Here is a 24,881-nt window from a genome sequence, read left to right on the forward strand (position 1 = left end):
ATGGTCTTATGTTCGACACTAGAATACTTTGATGCTTAGAAAAGTTTGACTTGGTAACTCAATGACGTGCCCAGATACAAGGGGCTTCAAAACCATTCTGCCACCATTCTTGACCATTGTTATGAAATGTTTGAACTGCTACGCTGTCGTTTGTTTTCACTAAATATGGTGCCGTGCAATATGGCCAAATATCTCCACTTTGGTCTTGTCTGTTCATTGGACTATGTTCCAAAGGTCTCGTGATTTGTTCATATGCAACTTTGCAAACCTTTCTCCGTGTTGCCATGCTCTTTTTAGTGAGAATAGACATTCTTGTGGTAACCCTGCTAAACAACACAATTCATGTAACTCATCACGCAAAGCGAGGCCTGTAGAGTCTGAGCAGTTGTTCTTACATTTTTAAAAATTTCCTGCATTGCATAGTCTGAGTTTCGGGTGGATTTGCTGGGGAGTCCACATCTGTGAAGTTTGAATTGGAAATCCACTTTTGAATAATCTTTCTTGCTGTAGAATGATTTTCAATTAGTCTAAAAATGCCTTATAACCAGTCTCAAGTTGGTCTGTAAAAATTGCTTCTCCAAGGTCATTGCTGATCTCTTTTCTCCTTGACATTGGCCCTGATTTATTAAAGTTCTCCAAGGCTAGGGAGAATACACTTTCATCCGTGAAGCTGAGTAATTATGCAAAGCTGGAATGGATTTCCTAAAATCAAGCTATTTGTTAGCAAATGTTTTCAATCCCGCACCAGATTTATTCCAGGTCTGCTGGATCACCCAGGTTCACTGATGAAAGTGTGTTCTCTCCAGCCTTGGAGAACTTTAATAAATCAGGGCCATTGTGTTAACAAATACCTGAATAATCCAGACCAGCAAACTACCAAATGTCTGCTTTGTTTTTAGAAATGATCACATTAGCTGCTGACTAGTTATTCAAGTTCAGTAGCATCTGGATGTTACTTACACTCCTAATTCCTATGAAAAAGGTAAGGGTGTACCTAATTTTTCAAACACTGTTTCTGCATTTTGACTTCGTCTTTGTTAACTAATGACATGGTGTAATGTCGTGTTGTTCATCTTGGAATTGGAAGAGGCTTCACTTTCTTTTTTTATAACAGTCGGTTTTATGTTTAGCTTTTTAAACTTGGTATATGTAATGTGGTTTATCCTGTAGTATAATTCTGAATAAAAATACTCTGGGTTAGGATACCTGTTTTTACACTAATGTGGTATGGTCCAGGACCCCTTTTCCTATGTTTACCCTCTGTGTCCAGGTAAATCTTTACATTAGCTAAGTTTTAGAAAAATACATTTTATTAGAATTTTATTATAACAACTGGGACAAAAAGTGGAGGCCCACAGAGAGTAAAGTCACTGTAATCACCACCCAAAGGAGCTCATGGCATCAAAAGGCCAGACCCCAGCACATTCTCGGCATCTGAATTGATCCCAAAGATTTCACCAAAGTAAAAGTTGGTTAGCCTTGGTCCAGGTTGCCTGTAAAAAGCCCAGTTGATTTTCTGAGTCACTGGGCTCTGTGGGCGCTGCAATCTGTCAATGATGATGTCCTTAGCAACAAAGTGTTAGATGTGAGAGCTCCTCTGATAGGCTTACACTCTGATAGGTTTTTCTATTGCTCTCCAGAATTCCCCTTCAAAAAAATTTTCAGCCAGGTTGGGGGCAGCTGTAGCCAGGTTTTCAAAAAAGTGAGTGCGGCAAGACATGACAAATTTAGTGCTTCCAGTTGTTTAGGCCATAGGTATCCTGTAACCTCTAATATTGTGTCAATTTTATGCCTTCATCCTTTGTTTTAACTTTCTAATGCCTGCTCCTATAGGATGTTCCATTTTTCCTTACTTTATAGTGCTGTGCACCAACTGTTCAGTGCCCCTGTATTTTGATCCAATTTCTTATTGTTCCATGTTTTCTATAAGTGTAAAAGTGTAATTAATTTAGAGTACCAAGTTTGTCTTAGATCACACATCTTAGCAGTAAAAACCGTGCCATTTGCCATTCCAAGTGACTAATGGTATCTTCCAGGCTTTTTCAGGCCTAGCAGTTTTTCAAGCAGCTGTAGTGCCTGGTGTGGGAAAGCAGTAAACGCAATGTTATGGTCAGTGTAATTTCTCCTTAACTTTAAAAGTGCCCCCTAGGGCTAAATCTAGTTAAAATGGAATTTTTACTAGAAGTAAGTGTTTCCTGATCTGAAAGTGAATGTGAAAGAAGAAATTGTTGATGGAGCATGTGATGAGGTTGAGATATTATAGGTGGAGTTGTATTTGGGGTTGTACAGATAAAAAGGACTGCACAGGCTGGGACAGTGGTAATGTGGAGTGATTTTAACTACCCTGACATTGACTAGGGTAATGGCACTACAGGTACAGCAAAAGGGCAGAATAGTATGAATATAGTACAAAATAATTTTATTGCACAATTTATTGATGCTCCAACTACAAATGATACTCTGCTGGACCTAGTTTTTTCTAACAATGCAGCGCTTATATCAAATATGCATATAAAAGAATATTTGGGTAGCAATTTCATACAATGTAATTTGTAAACGGAAAGCATAAAAGCAAAGGAAAGATAAACATTTAATTTTGAGAGGAAATTGTCCATTATTAATGGTGGTTCTCCAAGACTTGAAGTGGGAGAGAATATTGTCTTCTATAAACACAAAACAGTGATGGGAATGTTTCAAGTCAGTTCTACATACATACTGCAAAATGTATTCCAATAGGTAGGTTTTAATATTTGCCTCCTGAACTTTTGTGATGTACAGCTAATGTAAGTAATTTAAAAAAAGCTATAGAGAATAGGAAAAGGGCATTCCAAAATTTAAAGATTACGGATCACCTTCATCATTTGAAAATGCTAAAGAATATAACATAAGATCAGCAAAGACCAAGGAATGTTCTCTCCTATTTACTCAGGTAATTTTAAATTATACGCCAGTGTCAACCCCATGGTCAAAATGGAAAATGAGGAAACAAAAAAAAAAAAAAAGAGAGGGTTTTTTTTTTTCAGGCAAACACATAATAAAGTAAAAAAAAAAAAACTGCATAAGTAGTGATATTTGTTAAAATTACACATCTAGTATAGTCTTTGCCCCAAAATGAATTGTTTTGTTTTTTAAAGACACTGTACTAAACAATTCTCTCCTATAAGTTATTTTGAGTCCTATGTCCTGCACCCTTTTCATGGGTACTATGAACCTGTGGAAAAGATACTTGGTATTGATGATGTATTGTTGTATTACTTTGTAATGATATTTTAGTTGCCATTGTATACTGTTCTTCACTGTTATTGCTATAAGCTAGTCACTGTCCTAAATTGTACTACTACTTATTGATCTTTATGATGTATATAACATTTTATTCTCACATTCTTACAGTCCCATAATCTAATAAGTAATAAATCAATTTTCTTGTATTATTATTTGCATCATCCCTACAAGGTTTACCAGTGGTTGACCTCCATTTTCTCAAACTATCCTCCTCAACAAAATCAACCCATTCCCTCACAATTATAGGTCACTATATTCATAACACTTATCAGGATCATACTCTCTATTTTCCTTGTAACATTTCTCCTCTCCCTTTCATTCGATCAGCTTACGAGGGACAAAGCACCAGTGATCGTAACGCGGGTGCTTTTGATGACAGGAGCTGCCGGCTTCTTCCGACACTCCTGTCATCCTCTGATATGACTGTGGACCATTGCCTGCAGGCACAATTATCACCCAGACTGCCCTTTTCAGCCTAGGCTATCATTCTGCAGCTTCTGCCTGTCTACAGCAACTAAGATACAGCAAAAGTAACTCTACTTAAAATTTTGTAAAGTCATTGCTTAGTCTGTATTCCAAATTTATATTGCAATCTTTCCAGGCATTGTAAATTGTAGCCCAATAATTGAAGATAGAAGAAATATTTTGCTAAATACAGGTTGTGGGTGATCGTAAAGCGTACCTAAACTCAGAATTTTCACTTCACATGAAGGTAGACAACCCTTTTATGTAAGGTAAAAATTCTGTTTGTGTTTTAAGTACAATACCCTTTAAACAAAAAAAGGGTGCAGCACGACCCCATTAGTTCTCGATCGCCTAGGCGATTGAGAATGAATAGGAGCACAGAGCCTCTTGGCATACCTATGTCACACCCCCCGGGAGGCTTTTGGGTCCTCCTATTGCGCATGCCCGAGCATCTTGGGAAAGGGAAAGAATTTGCCGTTCCCACGCATACGCAGTGAGACCAGCTAATTTTTTTCCCATCTACGTCACTCGATACTGCTTCAGATGACGTAGGAAGAAGAACCAGGAAGAACAAAGATACGGATACTGGGACGACGTGGGACACAGTGGAAGAAACCTCTTGACAGATCGACTGCTCTGTGGGATTGAAGGTAAGTGTATTTTTTTTGTTTTGGGTTTACTTCCTCTTTAAGGAGCTCTTCTGCAACATCTTGTAACTCTTTCATGACCAAGACAAACTCTGCAGTTACTTTTTGCATATCAAACATAGCTTGCTTTAGAAGTTAATGAATGTCCATGCTCAATGAAGTTTTTTTTTTTTTTTTTTTTTTTTTTTGCTTTGTTTGTAATTAACTCACAGTGAGGATTTTATACAGTAACTGATGCCATGCTGCCTAATAATATGATGGGACAAACATCTGTCCTAATTGCATTTATTAAATGTATCTGTTCCAACTTACATTCAAATTCATCTTAAGAATAAACCTACAGTCCCTATCTCATATGTAACCCAGGGACTGACTACCAGTGATATAGAAGTTATTTACCAAACTCATCAACATCTTCAGACTTTTATTTGATACCGTTTTCCTCATATCTCGTCCCCTATTTATATTATTATTATTATTATTAATAATAAACAGGATTTATATAGCGCCAACATATTACGCAGCGCTGTACATTAAATAGGGATTGCAAATGACAGACTAATACAGACAGTGATACAGGAGGAGAGGACCCTGCCCCGAAGAGCTTACAATCTAGTAGGTGGGGGAATTTCACACACAAAGGATGTGAGATATGTAGTGTGGGAAGTAGTGATGGTTTCAAATGACAGAAGAAGCCGGGTAGGCAAGTTTGAAAAAAATGGGTTTTGAGTGCTCTTTTAAATGAGCAGAAAGTAGGAGCAAGCCGAATATAACATTTAATGTGTATTATGTTTATACTATTAGTACCACCGTACATGAATATATATATATACTTCATGTTTATTTTACCATGCTAAATTTACTATAAAGTTTTGACTGTTTTTTCAAAATCTTTTCTCATACCAATTTAGAGTACTGTCTCATGCTCCTGCTGAGGAAGCCTAGTCAGTTCGAGACCAATAACTTTCCCACCAACGTTCTATGTATTGCCCCCTTTTCATGGGTACATTGGACTCAAAACAAAAATTGCTTAGTACACAGTCTAAAAAAAACCCCCACTATTTATTTTGGTGTATAGACTACTACTACTGCTACCCCCACAATTTATTTTGGTGTATAGACAACTGCTACTACTGAAGCTGTCTATGCTTTTTTACTCTTAATATATGTATATATATATATATATATATATATATATATATTTGGTTTTTCATTTTATTATATAACAAAAGATGTAAAAAGGAAAAAAAATGTGAAAAACTTTAAAAGGAAAGACAGATTGCAAGAAAAAGTAAGACAAGCACCTAACCATGTCTTAAAAATTTCTTAACACTTTTTTAGCTCTGTGTACACAAAAAAAAAAAAAAAAAAGCAGAGCTCAGGTCCCCCTCTGTTTTGACTTGATCGCTGCGGCGCAGAGCCTCCCTCTATACATATGAGGTCGGGCATGTCCAATAGAAGTTCTTTCTTCAATAGGATAAAAATTTGCCAGTTTCACGCATGTGCAGTGTGAGGTAGGAAGAAGGGCAAAGAAGATGGCGGCACCTGGCGCTTCCTCTTCTGGGGCGAAGCAGGAAACCTCTGGAGGGATCGACGGATCTTCATAGGCAAAGGTGAGTGAGGTGTCGCCCCCCCCCATTTACTTCCACTTTAAACAAGCCATAGTGGGTCAAAATTGATATGATTAAGAAACCGTTGCATGCAAGTAAAGACAGACTGTTGAACCAGGGAACATCTGATTGCCTCATAAGATCAGGGAAGATTTTATTTTTTTTTTTTTTTTTCACCCGTTGCAGCAAATAGGACCAGGGTTTTTCCTCTGGATCAACTATGGCTATAGGGTTTTTACCTGGGATATGTTTATTTCCCTAGTGGTTGAACTTGATGGACTTGATGTTATTTTTTTTCCAACATAAACTATGTAAGTTAATCCGTCCACAAACAGGGCCTTTTTGTTCCAGGGAATTTGGGGTTCAAGGTAAAAAAAAGTGGGCAATTATGTGTAATTGGGCAGCCCATTTTGATGGGTAGAGTTTTTGATGTTCTAATGATGCTATGGTGATGAACTCTTTGTGGAGGGTGGTGTTGGCCACAAGTATCCCCCATTTGTGTGTATGTTTTAAGTTTTCTACACTTCCCTGTTCCAGAGAAATTGGAGTTCGAAGAAGTGGACAGGGTAGCATAGTAGGACAGTTATAGTTTTGTGACTAGTAGGTAAAAATTTAGGGGCTCCACCCCAATGCTTCTTGCTATGTAAGTGGCCCGGGAGTCCCCAATTTGCATTTTAAATTCGGAGCTCCTAGGTGCTTTTGCAACAGCAACCCCCCTGATGTTTCCTAACTTGTATCTTTCATATCTTGAAATTCTTTAAAGCTCAGTTGCTGAATTACTGGTAGCTATGTGGGTATCCTGTGCACCCTGAAAATTTCAAATGCCACCAATGGTTTAAAGCAAACCTATACCAAAATGTTTTCTTTACATAAAAGGGTAGATATTTTTTACTTGATATAAAAGGGTTATCTTCCACTTCTGTCTTTACTGCCATAGCTATAAAGACTGAATGGGAACACAGATCCTCATAGAATATGATGCTCCGGGGACACACATAGAATGCCCTATTTTAACTGGATTCATAATTCTACATTCTAGTTTTGATAAACTGTCAACCAGCAGATTATTACTTGGAACAAAACATGGAGTCCACTGAGACCAAACTCAAGCATGTCTGGGACTGATGGTTCAACGGAACAGGCTAAAATGGGTTTCCAGGCCACCCTGAAGCCTAGAAGACTATTTCTAAATATGACAAAATATAAAGATTAATAAATATGTTTTTGGATACAGCGCAGAGGCCACTTCACTACCTTTATCTGACAGATCCAAAGTTTTACGACACCTGGTAGACCCCAAATCCCAATTTTTAGGAATTGCGTGTGGTAAAATAGCAGATTTGGAAGGATGTTCTGGTGGATTAACTGATGACAGAATGAAATACCTGACAATCAATTCTCCCTTTTCCTACTGTTACATGGGCTCTAAAGAGGCACTCCAGCCTCTACTGCTGTACTTTTTATGAGGAAACTGCCATTGGTACCCTCTTCAATGTAACAATGTCTTCATGCTGTCTTTGCTGTTGGGCAAGGTTATGTAAATTTTAGGAATGAATTGACAGTGATATAAATCCCTAGCAGGTAATTGCTGTTTTAAAAAGTATTTTGCTAAAAGTGTATATGTTAACACTGTACAACGTTTTAAAAAGTGTTTTCAAATCTATTGCTGTAATTGTGTAAGAATTAGCCTTTCGGGGAGTATATTAATATTTATACAGAAAAAGTAAACACAAAATACAGCAATATATGAAGGCTTAACTTTAAAATGTATCCAAAATGTGTAATATCCACAAAATGTGTGCATAAAAGCATCAGGAAACAGGAATTTACAGGTTCGTTTAGGATTATGCCATATCTAAGGAATTTTAAAAGATGTCCGCTTTTAAATTGGTTGGACATCTGGGCTGGTTCATACTCCTTAAATCAAAAGTAGTCACAACTGGTCAGTCCGACAAGCATTGATATATTCTTGCTGATCTCATCAGCATTGTTAGCATGGCATTTTTTGGTAAAAATGTGGGGATTTGTGTGGGTCCAAAGTAGGAGTACCCACCCTTGAGTTTTACCTAATTAAACCACTACAGTCTACCTGAGAATGCAGAATATACCTGTAAATAAATTCTTATTTTTTTTCCTTGTATGCTCTTACATGAATGAGAATGTTGGATACTGTGTATGGCATTTTATGTATTTTAGGTATATTTGTTTTAATCAATTGGAGGTAAATTTATTATGTTTTGATTATGAAATATATTTTCTAAAGTTCTGTTTATTTATTATATGTTTGTATTTTACAACAGGTTATTGGTGTACCCTGAAACGTCCATACATCCATATTTCCTGTTTTGCTACATACATTTTCACATCCATATGTCCAACCAAGGAGATGATTGCTATTTTTTTTTCTACTCCAGCTGTACAAAGGTAACATTAACAATTTTTGACAATTTACAGGGTAAACATTTTAGTTCATTTCAAGTGGATGATTTTCAGTCATGCTAGACTTACATATTCCTCAACATATTTAAATGGGTAGTATTGTTTCTTCAAACTAATATCATAGATTGTACTTGATGTACTTATTTTGAAAAAAATCATTTAGGTAATTTTGTCAACAAAAATATCAAAAGAGGTTATGGGAAAAGTAAGTAAACCCTAATGCGTTGACCAATTCTGGACAACTGTGTTTATTTTTTCCTAAATTATTTCAAAATTATTTGTAAATTTTTCTTAACTTCCTTGTGAGTCTCAAAGGCATCTACAACCTTTCTAGGCACCTTTCTGGGAGTGCTTTTGCATGACATCACTACACATGTCAATACCAAGGATAACAGATCTTATGTTAAAATAGGATATGTTTCACCTGCATACTTCCTAATAAGGTTCTGGTTTTTAACACCTAGGATGTGGCAATTTAATTTCATGGGTTTAAAAAGGTGGTAAAGGTAGGGGTATTACTACTTTATAATGACAAATGTGTTTTCTTCATCACATGGCTGCATACTGCTGTACAAAAAATAGAGCATTGTCATATCATATTCATGTTTACTCTATAGAAAAGCGTGTTTTTCTTTTCTTTTTTTTTTATTCAGGGAGACAGCTGTCCTTTTCGGCACTGCAAGGCCGCCTTGGGTAATGAAACGGTGTGCACCTTATGGCAGGAGGGTCGCTGTTTTCGGCAGATCTGCAAGTTTCGCCATATGGAAATTGATGTAAGTGTTATATACAAATGTTAAATACATTATGATCATCAGATATGTAGTTTACAGAAATGTTAAAAATAATACTTTGTGAAGTCGGATGACTTTGGAAAGAAAAGGAAAGACAGAACAGGATAAGCAATCAGGTAGGATTTTTGTAGCAGAAAAGACAGTCGATGTCCTAACAGAGTGGCGCTGATTTGGCAAGTACAAGTGTAACTACAATTAGGATATTAGTCCTGTTGTCTCTTAGCTCCATAGGTATCATAACCCCACCTGATATTAGTGTATGAGGTTGAGACTGTAAGTATAGAGTAACTTGGTAAATTTTCCATTCTAAAATGGAAACCTGCCAATGGGACTGAGTACTGGGACCTGAGTGGGATCATTATCTTTCTTAGGGTTGATAGTAATGTGAACCCTTAATGAATCCAACATTAAAAAAAAATACTTCCCTCTGTTAATGAGATTAAAGCTGACGATAAGTGAGGAGCTAGTATAATCAAAACATTTGTTAATACAGCATAAAAAACTATCCGGTTCGAGAGTTCAAGTAGTTGAAGTAAACTTTTTTTTGCCTTCCTCAATTTATCCACCAACATAAGACTCCAGGGACTCTATCCCAAGACCTAAGTGTAAGCATGAGTGAGGGAGTTTTCCTAGTAGCGTAAGCATGAGTGAAGGAGTTTTCCTAGTAGCATGTATTTGAATTGAGATGAGGATGTTCCCCTTCGTATGTTGTTCAATTCCATAGTTGGGAAAGACTGCTGCAATATTTCCAATCTGATAAAGCCTCACATCCAGTTTGGTAACTATATTTGAAAGAAAATCCTACTGCTCTTGTTGCAATATCCATAAAAGCTGCACAACATCTAGACCAGGGGTGGGCAAACTTTTCGACTCAGGGGCCACAACGGGTTCTAAAATGTGACAGAGTGACAGAGGGTCCGGACCAGATTTTGGCCCTTAACAGGTAGCAAAACATGAATATATATATATATATTATATATTAGTGTGTGTGTGTGTGTAATATAATTCTTAGGCATAACTCACCAAAATATGTCCAATATTTAATAATAAACTTTAAATAAAAAAAAAAACTGTTGAAACAAGAGTGCATAAAAAAATAAAAGCCTGTAATATAAATGTACAGTAGCATGTGTGTATGTGTGTATTTATGTGTATATATATATATATATATATATATATATATATATATATATTGCTTTCTTTGTATTGGAAAACAAAATCTTGTATTGAACGTTATTCCACATAAGCGTGATTCCTGCTGCCAGCTCCATACACAAGTATAATCCCTCAAGAGCTGCATCTGTATTGATGAGGGAGCTCTACTCACATACACTGTTTTCTGTGTAAAAAAACTGGCAATTACCTTTGGCTGCAGCTTCATTAGCAATTCTCACCCTCTTAATTAGAAAACTGTTTTGTCCTGTCATTTTCCAATATCATTTACCTTAATTAATCATTCAGAAATTGCACATAATTATTAGTAACACAAACATCATTTCACAGATCCAGCTGCATTAAGTTAGAATTATGGCATGATTCACATGTTAATCTCTCCTAGTTCTGCTTTGAAAACTCAAATTAATAAACTTTCCAAAGTCATGAGAAACTCCAATAGTGACACTATTCCTCTGATTTATGCTTGCTTCTGATTTGTTCCGAATAGCACCCAATGCATTTGTGGTACCTTGCAGCACAATGCAAGCTTATGCATGTATTGCATTGAAGTGAGCAGCAGTGCATTAGCTTGCATTGTGCTGCACGGTATCACGAGTGTATTGGGTGCTATTCGGAACAAATTTGTGCATTTGGGTGCCATACATAATGAATCTTCCCAGAACTTTACAAGTGCCGAAAATGCTGAATGCACCTTGTTTTAGGTGCATTAGGGAACACATTCAAATTAATGGGCTTCAAATTACAATAGTAATGAAGCCTCATATCTCAGGTAACTAACCACTCACACCAATGATCTATTTATATTAATGCACTACTATGATCACCAATGGTACTTCTCCTACTGAACAACACTAACGGACACACAACTCCACTGAACTATACTGCAATAGGGTAATTTCTTTACTAATCATCAATATAATGGGGCACTTCTTTACTATCTACCAGTGTTACCAGGCAGACTTTTCATAATAACCACCAATTTAATGAAGGAGCTTCTGCTGAAATCCAATATATAATGAGTACACCTATTTCACTAATCGTCAATGTAAGAGGGACATTTTTCTCATTGACAGCCAATGTTGCTGGAGCACATGAAAAATTTGTTTTTTCAAATGGCTTTGGGCCATTCTAGTAAGCTTACTGCTTGAAAGATTTTTATTATATATCTGCAATATCTCTCTCTTGGTATTTGGTAAAAGTACCATAAATTTAAAAAAGAAGTGGTTACTGTAAACTGCAGTGGTTGTGACTGGCAGTTAAAATCGGGTAATTTCTGTTCGCATTTATTTGTATATAAGTACTGTTAAAAGAGGATAAAAGTAAAGTATACATGTTATGAAAAGAATCCTTTAAAAACTTGGAAGTGCCAAATACTGCACACATGTACAATATTCTTCCTCTCTAAACATCTTTCTAATTTCTGCCAACACATTTGATCTATCCATATGCAATCAGAAAAAAAAAAGAAGCTACAAATAATTATGTAGAGCTAAAAGGGAGATAACGATCATAAACCTACTTTCAATCCTTCAAAAAAATCTTTAATCCTTAAATTCTCCACAAAGGAACAGCCTTTTCTTCTCCACTGTGGAATATGGACTGAACACGTGATATATATGGGTGCCCCCGCCCACTTTCTGGACACAGCCCGCCCACTCTCCCAATAAAAAGGATTAGGTGTATTTAGAAGTGTCTTCCTAAAGGCCTGCTCTGGTTCTTTGTACACCACACCCAATTTTTTAGGACCTTTGCCTAATTATTGATTTAGCTCAGCATTTTGCATAGATGTAAGCATGGCAGAGTTTTAATTTATGCCTCCCATCGCAAGCTCAGATCCAGGATCGGAGAGTGGGCTGGTTGTGTACAGTGACACAGCCCGCCCACTCTCCCATCGTGGACCCACCTGCTTATTTGTATTCTTCCAGTGCTAACATAAGAAATAAACATTTCCATACCAAAACATTTGTAATTGAAACAATTTTCCTGGGAGTAGTGGTGCATTTTCTGACAAATGCAAAGATGCCAATATGTTTGTATATACACGTGCATAGAACAAAATTCTAAATGCAAATGAAGGAAAAAAGTGAGCAAATGCTATAAGGTAAGTAATTATAAGAAGTCAAGGTGAGTGGTGGTTTGAGTAAGAGTTAGATTGTATTTGAAAGTAAAAATAAAGACCATTATTTATTCTAGTACTACCTTAAAGTTGTGCAGATTAAATATTCAGAGAAGGAGAGTATTGTGATCCAATCACAGTACAGTGTGAGTTATTGCTGCAGGGAAGCTCTGAGGACTGCTCTGTCCCTGTTTTGGAGAGTCAGGGCTGCTCTAACTCTGCTTTCCTGCAGCAATAACTCATTGTTCTGTGATTGAATCACAATACTCTCCCTTTCTGAATGTTTAATCTGCACAACTATATAGTAGTCCAGTAATAGATAGTGGTCTTTCTAATTACTTTCAAATACAATGACCTGTTTATGTATCATGAAAATGAAACACTCATTTTCCAAATCTCACTGGAATCTAGCTACCACCCACCTTGATTGTTATAATTACTTAACCTTATATCCCTTTCTCTCACTTTTTTCCCTTATTAGTGCTTGGTACACCATCAGGAAAAGATCTACTCTTCACAAACTTGGAACTGTCTTATACTGCCAACCCTCTTGAATAGAATATGTAAGTCGGGCAATATTTTTACTGTCTTTAGTCCCTTTGACTTGACCCATGATTTATTGACATTGCAATGTCATTATCTTGTCCAAATGATTCTATATTTATGTGTGCGTTTCTTTTATCTTTGCTAACTAGTGATATAATGTAACAGGTGCTGACGTTCTCAGTTGTCATTTTTTATTTTAATTTCTATATTTATATTACACATTCATTGGCTTCTGTTTTCTACAGAAAAAGCGCAGTGCAATACCTTGCTTTTGGGAGAACCAGGTTTCTGGCTGTCAGAAAGGAAACTGTGCTTTTCACCACACTAAAGGTCGATATGTAGATGGTGTATACATACCTCCAAGTAAAAGTAAGTATCCCTTTTCAGATTCTTAGTGTTTGGCATCATAAAACATCAACCCACTTTAGCTTGTTCCACTCTTCTTACAGTGCATTCATTGGTGGGTATAGTAGACTACTGGATATATGCCACTATGGGCTCCTAGATCCAATAAGAGGCTGGCCATCAAGAAAATGGAAAGCTTAGCTCATTATGGGAAAATACCCTCCTGTACTAATATCAAACTAGTTTCAGTTTAGCTCAGTGCCCCATGAAAGATAGGATACCTTTCAAAATTGAAGATTTCATGCTACCTACTTTGTGTCAAACCTGGCTGCCAAACCTTGGAGACGCACTGGAGCCACTGCTTTATGGTCATGGCGGACAAATTACCACATGTAATTCACTTTATTATCTGCAATTTCATTTTGTGTAAGTGACGCCCTACAGACCACACCCTGGTCAGTAAACCATGAAGAATCTGCTGCATTTACACCTGCTATGAGAGCAACCAAGTCTCTTTCTAGGGGGTTCTGTTGTGTCCCAATGTGTTTTGTTTGAGTATGGCAAACTTCTGTTTACTGCTTAGTTTGGTCAGTCACTTTGCAACTGTTAAAAAATTGCTTGAACTATGTTTTTAGGCACAACAGGGCAGGGTAAATGGGGTAATTTTTCAATCAACATACCAACTAACCACTGAGCACTTAACACTGACTCCCCACAATCATAGATCCTCTGTCCTGAAGCATCAGCATGTCTGCCTAAATCCCATCCTAAAAGGCTTTTAATGTACTCCTTAGTTCAGCTCTTAACCCATGGACTGACGGATTCTGCAAACTTCTTTTCAACCTGTTATTTCACAGTCTGAGTCTTCTATCTTTTTAAATAGGCATAATTGCTAGGACTAAGAAATGTATGAGTTGTCAGAACCAGACCCAGTCAGAATTTTTTTGCTATAAGTTTCTTTACCTGTTCTCATTTCAATGTCTAACATATTAGTCAGGCTGGCTCCCTATGTGATTACATGGACTTGCCAGACCAGCAAGATCTTCTTTCTTTTCTTGATCACTAATGTAATTTCAAACTGCATGCCTAAATCTGAAGTGTTGGGTTATCGCCCTTCCCTTTTGACACTGACAGGTTACTTTTTTTTTGTAGAGCTGTATGTAAAATCCTCTATGGAAGACAAAGATTGCATTAAGTTTACTTTTTTGTAGTTGTCAAGCATTTGTGAAAGGTTTATGGTTCCTTGAATCTACTTATCTATGACTGTTACCCGCTTTAGAATGTGGTTGGCTGCAGGATAGTATAGTTCATTAAAATAATGAAATACATTTTGTGCTCATAGTGTCCATAAGTATGCACAAGTGTGCACAAGTGGCAATGCATGCACCACGTGGTTTATGGTTTCCTCTAACGAACAGGTGAGGGTGGGGTTGGAATTTATGCTGAATTCAAAATTGTCTTTCTTCAACCTCAGGAGGTAGTTTTAGCAAGTACTATAGATTGCTTTAGGAAAAGGCTGGGTGCTTTTCTAGAAGCACAGAATATAACTTGGTATCAAGTTTTGAAAGTAAAGACAACAGAGTGTTGATCCAGGGAGCATCGGATTTGCCTCACAGGATGAGGAAGGATTTTTAGTTTCCCCTGTTGAAGCAATTTCACCAGGCGGTTTTCCCTTCCACTGGATAAACATTGTCCATTGGGTTTTTTTCCTCCATATGCTTATTTCCCTAGTAGTTGAACTTGACGTATTTATGTTTTTTTTTTTTTCTCCCCTAAATTAACTATGTAACTATTTCACATTGCTATAGCACAAATACCTAAGCCTGAACCAACGGAGATAGATCCACAGGTTTCTCAGACTGCAAGCAAGCTTACAACAGCTTCTACCACACATATCCATGCAGTTAAAATAATAGAGGCTGCAGACAATGTTCCTAGTCCTACTCACCCACCTGTGGTTATTAATGCAGCAGATGATGATGAGGATGATGATGGTGAGTATAGTTTGTTTTACACTAAAAGTCCTTCAAGATTTATACTTGCTGTCTTATGACTTATACTTATGTCTTGCTGACTTATATGCTGTCTTTTCTGACTTTGTCATTTCTAAAGATCAAATTTCAGAGGAAGGAGATGAACTTAAGCCCTCTGGCCAACCAGGTGGCCATCAAGGTGCACGGCATGCAACTACCCGGAAAATGGGCATATTGAATAAAGGTAATTTGGTACAAGATACAGAAATATAAACTGTTCAATTGTTCAGATTTCTGTTTTCAAGTTTGCATTTTAGATTGTGAACTTTTATTGCAATTGCGTTGGGAGTTTGTTGCTGAAATGCTGTGGCAAGTATGTTTACACACACAACACGCATAGCTAGTAACAGTACAAGGAGGGCTTCAACCGCACACACCCCCAAAAATAATCTTGAAAGCTTTTCAGCTTTTAAGCAAGTCACCAGATAGGTCAGGGAAGTAAAGAGAGTTGTCACAAGTCCTCTCGGTCCTCCCTGACCTCATCCATCTCTCCAGGTAATTGGCTTTCCAGGCCCTCCTGGCAAGATAAATGTTAGAACTTAGAAGCTGATAGAAGTGAGTCTGCTGAAAGGAGGATCTTGACACTGCTTCAAACACCAGCATCTGAAGACCCCTTACATTCTGCTCTAAATGCATGACTAAAAAAAGGTAAATTAAGTAAGATAAATTATTATCCTTCATTCCATCAAATGTGATTACTCTACCTGTCTTCACAATATCAAATAGTACATTTTCCAGCCCAAATAACTTGGATCTGGCAGCCCAGGGCAGGGAGTAGTGAAGTATAGGATGATAGTGACTCTTCTTAAATCATGAACGGCTTCTTAATCTTACACCATCTCAAGGCCTCATAGGATCCCCAAGACACCTTTGGGGTAACAGGTAGTTGTCTGATTTAGAGGTAAACCACCTATGTATGTATGTGATAAAAAGAAAACTTCCAGCCAAAAAAAATTTGTAGCACTATCAACCACACCCTAGAGTCAGTTCTATTCCAGAGAAGCGTGGTAATGTCAGTTTGAAGAGTTGTAAACTAAAAAGTTGTAAAACTTCTCTGATGTAATTGTCATCAGCAAGTAAATGATCATTTTTTAATAAACCTATTGTAGATACATTCAGCAACTTCTTTTATTGCTGAACCCTTATGCTTCCTTAAAGAGTTGGTTATCCCAAGTCACTATCAGTATGATCAACAAGTATTGTCACATCTAACATTCTTTTAATAATTTTTTGCAGATCCTAACGTGGGCATAAAAACGCTGAACGATATTAAATCTAACAGGAAAAAGGTCCAAGAGGAGTCCAAAGATGGTAAGCAAAAGCAAGAAGTAAAATTTTAAATTATTTCTAATGTCAGTGTTTTTAATGAAAAATTTAAAAATGATCGCTCCAGTTTATTTGACTTTTATATCAAATGGACAGTATGTAAAAAAACAGTGCTTAATTTTACTGGGTAACATAGTTTATGTAATATAACAAAAATTTGTAATCGAGTTTGTTGCTAGCATTTTATTGAAATTTAAATTTCAAGTATAAACACGTGATGTAATGACAAGGGTGTAGTCACTTACAGAAGTTATTATATAAATACAGTTATATCATAGTAAAAGATAATAAAGCCAAATTCTTAGAGTTACCAATATAAACAATATAAAAAAAAAATACAACTAAGTAAACCCGCATGTGATACCTACATTTGGGGGAGAGTTGAAAGGCCAATTTAGCAGCTTCAGAAACAAGGAGAAGCCTTAGATTTGGATCCAGGTTTGCCAAAGCAGGTGGACAGGGGAGCCCCTTAAAGAGGAGAAGAGGGCAAAAAAAGGTAAGGGTGGTGACCGAAAATGGGTCTTGGTGATTTGACATCACCCTTCCAGTCATGGTAAAATATTCCAATGGCAATGGAGAGCAGCAAGTGCTTAAATCCTAGGTGTAAGGCACAAATAACAGGATTGTTGAATATATCCAGGGCAAAAATTTGTCTAACTTATCCTAAGGATAGCCTCAAGCTTTATAATTACAAAAATAAAGGCAGAATTAGGTTTGATAGATGGTGATCTCTTCCATTCTCCCCTCAATTAGTGTATTAATAAAAATGTAATTTAAAATATATCTGGGTCAAACAAGTTGCAAAAAATATATGTATATTTTTTATGTTACGGAAATAGTAATATAATTACCTAGTTTGAGGTAACATAAAATTACCTGTCTTCGCCTGTCTTCTGGTGTCTTTCCTTTAAAAATGTAATACCCAGTTATATAATTTGCATCTACAAATGCATCCAGCTTTTTCTTAAAGCAGTCTATTGAACATACTAAAACTACGTTCTAAGGCAATCTATTCCACTTTTTTGCAAATTTAATATGAAGAATCCTTCCAGTATGTGAAAATTAAATTTATTTTCCTCTTTCAGCAATTAGGAGGAGGATTGTGATGATACTCCGTTGTTAGGAGGAAAGAAAGAGGAGAATGGTGGTGATAATCAGCTGTTAGGGGGAAGATGGTGCTGATACCATTTCCGATGAAATGATTAGCCCTGAAGTACATCTGAAGGGAATTAACTGCAAAAGATGTGTGTGTGTTTTGACTGATATTCTGTTTCTACCATAGGTGCAATACCCCCTCTGAATGTTCAGGAACAAAATCCAGCAAATACAGAAAAGAGTGTAACAGTTGTTCGCACAGTCATGTTCTCAAAGAATGGTAAGGGGTCTTTGAAGTTTTCTATAGTCTCACATCCTTTACTTCATTCAAATTGTTCAATTATGCTTAAACTGCATCAGCGAGCAACAACAAAATGTTATTTGATTAAGAAAATGTATAACATAAATATTTCTTTATGCCATTTGAGATTGACAGCTAGGTATTTCTGTAGGTAACACAATGAGATTTGCAATTTTTTTTCAAAATGAAAAGAATGTCAGATTTTGGTGGTATCGCTTTTTTTATACCCCCCCTAAATGCATCCTAACTAGAAATCTATGTATGTAATGAAAACTATTGATGGAAAAATGTTTTAAGAATACAAATTTACTGTCCAAACTGTAGCCACTAAATGTGGCCAGAAAAATAAGACTTTGACTTGAATTAATAAACATTTATATCAATAAGAACTAGTTAAAGCTTTACAGTCACCATTTAGGCCACACATTTATAAATTGATAAATTCAGATTTCCTTAGCATTCACAGTTCATTTGGCCAGGGGGTCAAAAAGGTTGTAAACACCAGGATACAAAAGAAAATGCCTGTACTATAGACAAAAATCCAGCAAAGATACAGAAAGTATATGATTAGGGCTTTATATAGCAGGGGTCGGCAAACTTTTTGGACTACTAGGCCATTTCAGGAGGTCAAGAAGGCACACTAGGCCAGAAGAAGCAAGGTGTCCAAGAAAAGGTTTTTCCCAACCGTGACTTCAAGTGAGCAGCCTCAGTCTTCTGCTCATCCGCGGTGTAGTCTCTGTACATGTGAGCGTGCTTGGCATCAAAATGCCCCTTGAGATTCGACCGTTTGAAAGTGCTGTTGGTGTCGTTGCACACTAAACGCAGGGCTTGGTTGCCGCTTTGGACAAAGAATAATTTGTCAGTCCATTCGGGGTTGATGACGTTGGAGGTCAACCTTCCAGGGACTGGTAGCTACGCGTTGCTTCTGCTCTTTAGGCAAAGTACTTGGGGTTACTGTGCAGGAACTGGATGATATCGTGGGAACTTGCGAGAACGTGACAATTCAATTAGGTCGCATCCAACAACACATAACTAGGGGGGCGTTAGGCTGGACTGGAATACTGGCTAGGCTGGATACAGCCTACCTCTATCATATGATAAATAGGGGGTAGGTTGGTCTAACATCTAAGACTAATATGATCAGAATGTTTGTCTACTGTTAGGTTCATAAATATTTGGACTCAAGTTTTTTTTTTTTTTAACCTGTTTACTGAAACATTTTCAAATTATAGTTACATAGTGATATGGACATAAAGTGCAGACTTTCATCTTTAATTTGAGGGTGTCCAAACCCAAAATATGGGGTAAGGGTTTAGATATTGCCATTCTTTAAATGTACCAGCCTCTTTTATAGGACCAAAAGTAATTAGACACCTTTAATTCTATATAACTTTTGGCACTTTATCAATTAAACAACTAGAAAGGGCTTGAGTTGATTACAAGTGTGTTGCAATTTCAACTGTATTATTTGTCAAACTACATTTGAGCCCCTAAAAGGAGGGAATTGTGTATAAAAAATACTCCCAATTCCTAACTTTTTTTTGTATATACAATATTTTTGTTCAACCCAGTAAATTAAAGGCAAAAATCTGCAGTTCAATTGCATCTTAATTTTTTTTATCTCAATTGCATTGTTGATGATGTACAAATTACATTAAATTAAAGACAGGGAATGAAAAAAAAAATAGACCTTACACTAACTGTTACTGTAGGAAAATTCAGTGATTTTCTGTTTACAACTTTGTGTAAAAGTTTTATATGAAATGTGCAGGTAAGAATTTGTTTCTATTCAGGTATTGATATTGACACTGCTGTGTTGCCTTGAAAACAGGATCCTGCGAGACCCCCAAATTCATTACGTCTTATTTTCATTATAAAACTATGAAATGTTTAGATGCTGCTGAGTTTTTATGTTTTTCAGGTACTGTTATTGCAGGGCTGTCTCTGTGCAGGTTTTTCGGATGTCTTAGCAAGGTCTTAAACATTGTGATAGTCAGAAATCGGACCTTTGATCATATAGTACACCTTTTGATGTCTTTTGGTATGCACCAGGTTCCCTGAATGGTGTCCTATAATAAAAATGTAGTCATACTTTTTTGTACAGTTTGTGAGGCTGAGTTTAGGGGATGAGCTCATTTAGATTATATTGGCCTGCCTTTGCTTCATGAAGCTTGAATAAAATTTGTTAATGTGGCTTCAACTTACAGTGTGAGGTAATATTACCATTATCAGTGCTGCCTTTTGTGATGTGAAACTGACTAATCCGAGGGTTTGTTAGAAGTTAAAGTACCGTATTTTTCGGACCATAAGACGCACTTTTTTTCCCCCTAAAGTGGGGGGAAAATCAGGGTGCGTCTTATGGTCCGAATGCATATTTTTTTACTTACCTGTATCCCCGCCGGTCCCCGCAGCCAGTGTCCTCCTCTGTGTTCCTGTGTCCCAGCGTGCGGCACTTGTGCCCGCCCACGAAGGCGGCGCCGATTGGTTTGATGAATGCCGATCGGCGCCGCCTTCATGGGCGGGCACAAGTGCCGCACGCTGGATCTCAGGGAAACACAGAGGAGGAACACAGACAGAGGCAGATAGCAGCCAATGTCTGTGTTCCTCCTCTGTGTTCCCCTGTGTTCCAGCGTGCGGCACTTGTGCCCGCCCACGAAGGCGGCGCCGATTGATTTCATGAATGCCGATCGGCGCCGCCTTCATGGGCGGGCACAAGTGCCACACGCTGGATCTCAGGGAAACACAGAGGAGGAACACAGACAGAGGCAGATAGCAGCCAATGTCTGTGTTCCTCCTCTGTGTTCCCCTGTGTTCCAGCGTGCGGCACTTGTGCCCGCCCACGAAGGCGGCGCCGATTGATTTCATGAATGCCGATCGGCGCCGCCTTCATGGGCGGGCACAAGTGCCGCACGCTGGATCTCAGGGGAAATCAAATGAATTTTTTTTTTCTTGTTTTCCCGTGCGGAAAACCTGGTGCGTCTTATAGTCCGGAGCGTCTAATGGTCCGAAAAATACGGTATACTTGATCTACAGTGCAGGGATCTTCCAGCTTTTACTCATTTTATTCTGTGGATCATATTCCTCAAAGGAAAAGACTCTATTTGGACACTTCTCTTCCAAAAAAAAAAAGGCCCCTTTCACACAGACACATTGTGCAACAATACATGGATGTGTTTGCCACAGCTTCATATGCCTTTTAATAGTTCTATTAAAAGATCTGAATAGTGATTTCTTGTAGGAATCCAAATATTTTTTGTGACCAGAATTCTATTTATTTTTATGTAGTTTGTGTAGTATTTTTTATGTAGTTTGTGAACAGTATTCTTTTCCTCTTTTGTGAACAGATTCTCCAAGTGTACATCGCAGTCTGGCTCAGAGACTTGGAAAGCGTAAGGTTTTCTGTCAGGACAACCCTTTAGGTAATACAGCTGTTTTCGTACTCAAATGTTAAATGTAGTCCATGATTAGGTAGGGTATAACCATTTTTCTGTAAATGTATGTGAAGATTGGTATACTCTCCCATCCCTGTTTCACTGTGGGGAACAACCATCTTCTTCCTTCTTTAATACCTCTGCAATTTTCATCCATCTTTATTGGCTGAACTGGGATGATGTAACTCTTGCACAGATGTGTGGGAGTTTATTCAGTGTCGGCAAGCACAGGGTAAGCTGGGATTGCAAAGTATCCTGATAACTAAAGCTGAGCTGCTCATGCAGCCTTTTGGTCCCTGTTAAATCACTCATTGGTTACAGTAGCAAACAAAGGGCAAGAAACTGACAAAATTTTAGCAAAGGGCTACCAAATGGTAGAAGGATTTGTAGCTTACATAAAGAAGAGTGCACTATCAGTTCAGCTTCCACAAGGACGCTGTATGGTACGCTATATCATTAGGTATGTCTGCTCTGAAAATGTTGTTTTGAAAGATGAAAACTAGTACAACAAACATATCTAAGGTCTGGCAGTTTAAATATCTTTTTATTAGATTCAGTAACCGTATAGTACAAATTCTTTATATGAAAAATGTTGGGTTTTTTATTTTTTATTTCGAATCCTTTAGGGTCCATAATTATAATCCTGTGCCGCCATTCAAATGTGTTAAGTTGACAGCTGTATTTCACATACACAACAAACAATAAAGAAAAAGCATAGTGCATTTCTAGTGGACATCCAACAGGTGTTAACAAATTCTCTTTGAGCAGCCTCCCTCTCCTTTCTAAATCATCTCCCAGTGTTTTTTCCTCCCGCCTTGCCTCTAGGCACATATATCCTACTTTTCCCTGTGATGTCAACACAATGACTGAAAAAAATCTGCATTTTAAGCCGTAGGGAAGGGAGATTCACAGACTGTGCCTGTGGGTAGAAGCTATCAGTGGATCTGTGAACAGAAACTGGGGAACAAGAAACTACCCTGGAAAAAACATCTACTTGCTTGAAGAAGGTTTTTACATCTCTATGAGAACCAAATGGGGAAGATCTCCTTTATGGCAAAGGACAGTGCATGTTGTCGCTAGAGTGCGTTCGAGAAGTTATTTAATTTGTTTTGTGAGGAATAAAAATGGGACCCTTCACTTTAAGTCACCAGCTTGAGCATTTAATAAAGAATCATTCCTCAATTTTATTGATGAGGTTTTGAATGTTTTTAGTGAAAACAGTGTTCAGCAAGCCATCCTAATTATGGACCCTTTCATAAAACTAGCCATGTAAAGAGTTTGGTTGAAATTAGGGAACAGCAACTCTTATTTTTACCACCATACTCTCCATTTCATAATCCTGTTGAGAACATGTTCTCTAAATGGAAAGAAGTAGTAACAAGAAATAGGCTAAATAATTCGGGTGCTTTATTAGAAAGCATCAATAGTGTGTTTTTAACAATAAGCGAGCAGGATTGCTCCAATTATTATACAAAAATGTTTAGCTTTTTGCCTAAATACCTAAGAGTAGAAAGCATTAATGATTAATAAATCATTTAACTAATACATATTTTTTTAAATGTTTCTTGAGAAAAACTTTATGGTAAAAATATTATACTTATTTTTCTAATAAATGTATTGATTTATCAATAATTAGGGGTCTTTTGTGAAGCTTGAATGCAAAAGTGTGAAGATTAAAATTAGAAACCCTGTAATATCCTAATGTATTTTACATGTTGATTGAAAGAAGGCAACATACACCCCATTTAACCATAGAACCTCTGGCTAGGAAGCTGACGCTCTACTGTATTGGCCAGTTTAAACAAAAGACTAAAAATTAAAACAATAAGGTTTTATTTATTGTTTTTTATCAAGTGGCTATAAAGTAGTAGCATAGCATGCAATTCAGGAATAGGAACTTTACCAAATGTTTAAAAATATGAACCAAATTCTTTGGTAGTTTTAAAACAAAAACAAAGCTTAACTACATGAACAAAACCAAAAGCTGGAAAACCTAAAACCGTTTATATATTAAACTTGGAATATAGTTGTAGAGTAGAATAGCTAGCTGTTAAATGCAATCCAAAACTAACTCATTGTAGTAGTGTTCTTGGAAACAGAATTGCTTCTGCCAGATCCTTTTTCATTGAAGCTCCTAAATCTGACTTAATTATTTTTAGAGCTGAAAATAGTTTTCAACACTGACTTGGGTGGGTGGCATTGCTGTTACAGTTCTAGCCACATCACTAATAATTTGGGGATAAACAAGGATGGCTTCTACAGTCAGTTATGAGCGATCATACTTTTCTAATTCTTTTAATTCTTTAAAAAGCTCCTGCTGGAATTCTTTTTTTTTTTTTTTTTTTTTGTTTTCTTTCTGGTCGTTTATCTTTCAAACATATGCAACATTCCTTTACTGTTAAAAGTTCCATTTAGTCCAAGTAGGAATCAAAGTCTAATTCTTCATTTGAAGAGGATGATTCCTAGTTATCAGTGCGTAAAGCTTCATGCAGTGGTGGTGTTTCAGGTAGTAATCCCTTCATGCGAACTGCTACATCATAGAGGGCCTTTTTTGAAGTGTCGGTCTGGTCATCGCTCAACAAATTTCGGCTCAGTGGATCAACATAAATAGCAGCCAACAAGATTTGATTATCCAGTAAGAGATTCTCTCTTTTCTTCATTGAAGACACAATGCCATCAGCTATTAACTCTCCACTTTTGTTCAATAAATCAAGCTCTTCCGCTTCAAGAAGAATTTACCAGGTGGTAAATCTTCAGATTGCAAACTCTTCGTGACAGTAAAGGGGTTAGAAAGTAGATTTTCCAGAGCTTTTACTTGTGTACACTGGCTTTCAGTTAATAAAACATTTTCATTGTCCATTTATTCAAGAAAGTCTTTTAGTTCAAGCAAACGCTTTACCATCAAATAAGTTTTTCCCCAGCGTGTTGTTTGATCTAAACTGGCTCCTTTTTTCCTGCACGCCTTTTCAAAATAGCATCAGTTTTAGGGGCCCTGGCTGCAACAGTTACTTGCCTCAATTTGCCAATTAGATTAGGTGAATAATAATCGTGCAATCCATCTCCTATTGCAAGTTGCAGAGTATGAAAAGCACAACGGATATGTTGAACTGTCTTCCTTTTTTATCTGTCTGTCACTTTCTTCATCTTCTATTCATTTTCCCAATTGTGCTCAACATATTAGAAGCATTATTTGTCACAATACATAGAATATGTTCCTTTTTAATTTCAAAATCTTCTAGAACATCCTCCACTAACTTCTGAAGATAGTCACTGGTGTG

General features: G+C 37.1%; 1 protein-coding gene across 2 annotated transcripts in view; it reads left to right on the top strand.

Moving 5' to 3' along the window:
- The window catches only part of ZC3H11A (zinc finger CCCH-type containing 11A), a 62,744-nt gene that overhangs the window by 2,357 nt on the left and 35,506 nt on the right, over window positions 1-24,881 (top strand). For both annotated transcript variants that reach the window (XM_072424448.1, XM_072424458.1), the window contains exons 2-9: window positions 8,305-8,428; window positions 9,097-9,216; window positions 13,318-13,441; window positions 15,226-15,411; window positions 15,530-15,634; window positions 16,687-16,761; window positions 18,059-18,151; window positions 21,517-21,591. In XM_072424448.1, the coding sequence (XP_072280549.1) occupies window positions 8,375-8,428; window positions 9,097-9,216; window positions 13,318-13,441; window positions 15,226-15,411; window positions 15,530-15,634; window positions 16,687-16,761; window positions 18,059-18,151; window positions 21,517-21,591 (832 nt within the window). In that variant the 5' untranslated portion in view covers window positions 8,305-8,374. The remainder of the gene's footprint in view (window positions 1-8,304; window positions 8,429-9,096; window positions 9,217-13,317; window positions 13,442-15,225; window positions 15,412-15,529; window positions 15,635-16,686; window positions 16,762-18,058; window positions 18,152-21,516; window positions 21,592-24,881) is intronic.

The sequence above is a fragment of the Pyxicephalus adspersus genome, chromosome 1 (genome assembly GCF_032062135.1).
Source record: "Pyxicephalus adspersus chromosome 1, UCB_Pads_2.0, whole genome shotgun sequence".
NCBI lineage: Eukaryota > Metazoa > Chordata > Amphibia > Anura > Pyxicephalidae > Pyxicephalus > Pyxicephalus adspersus.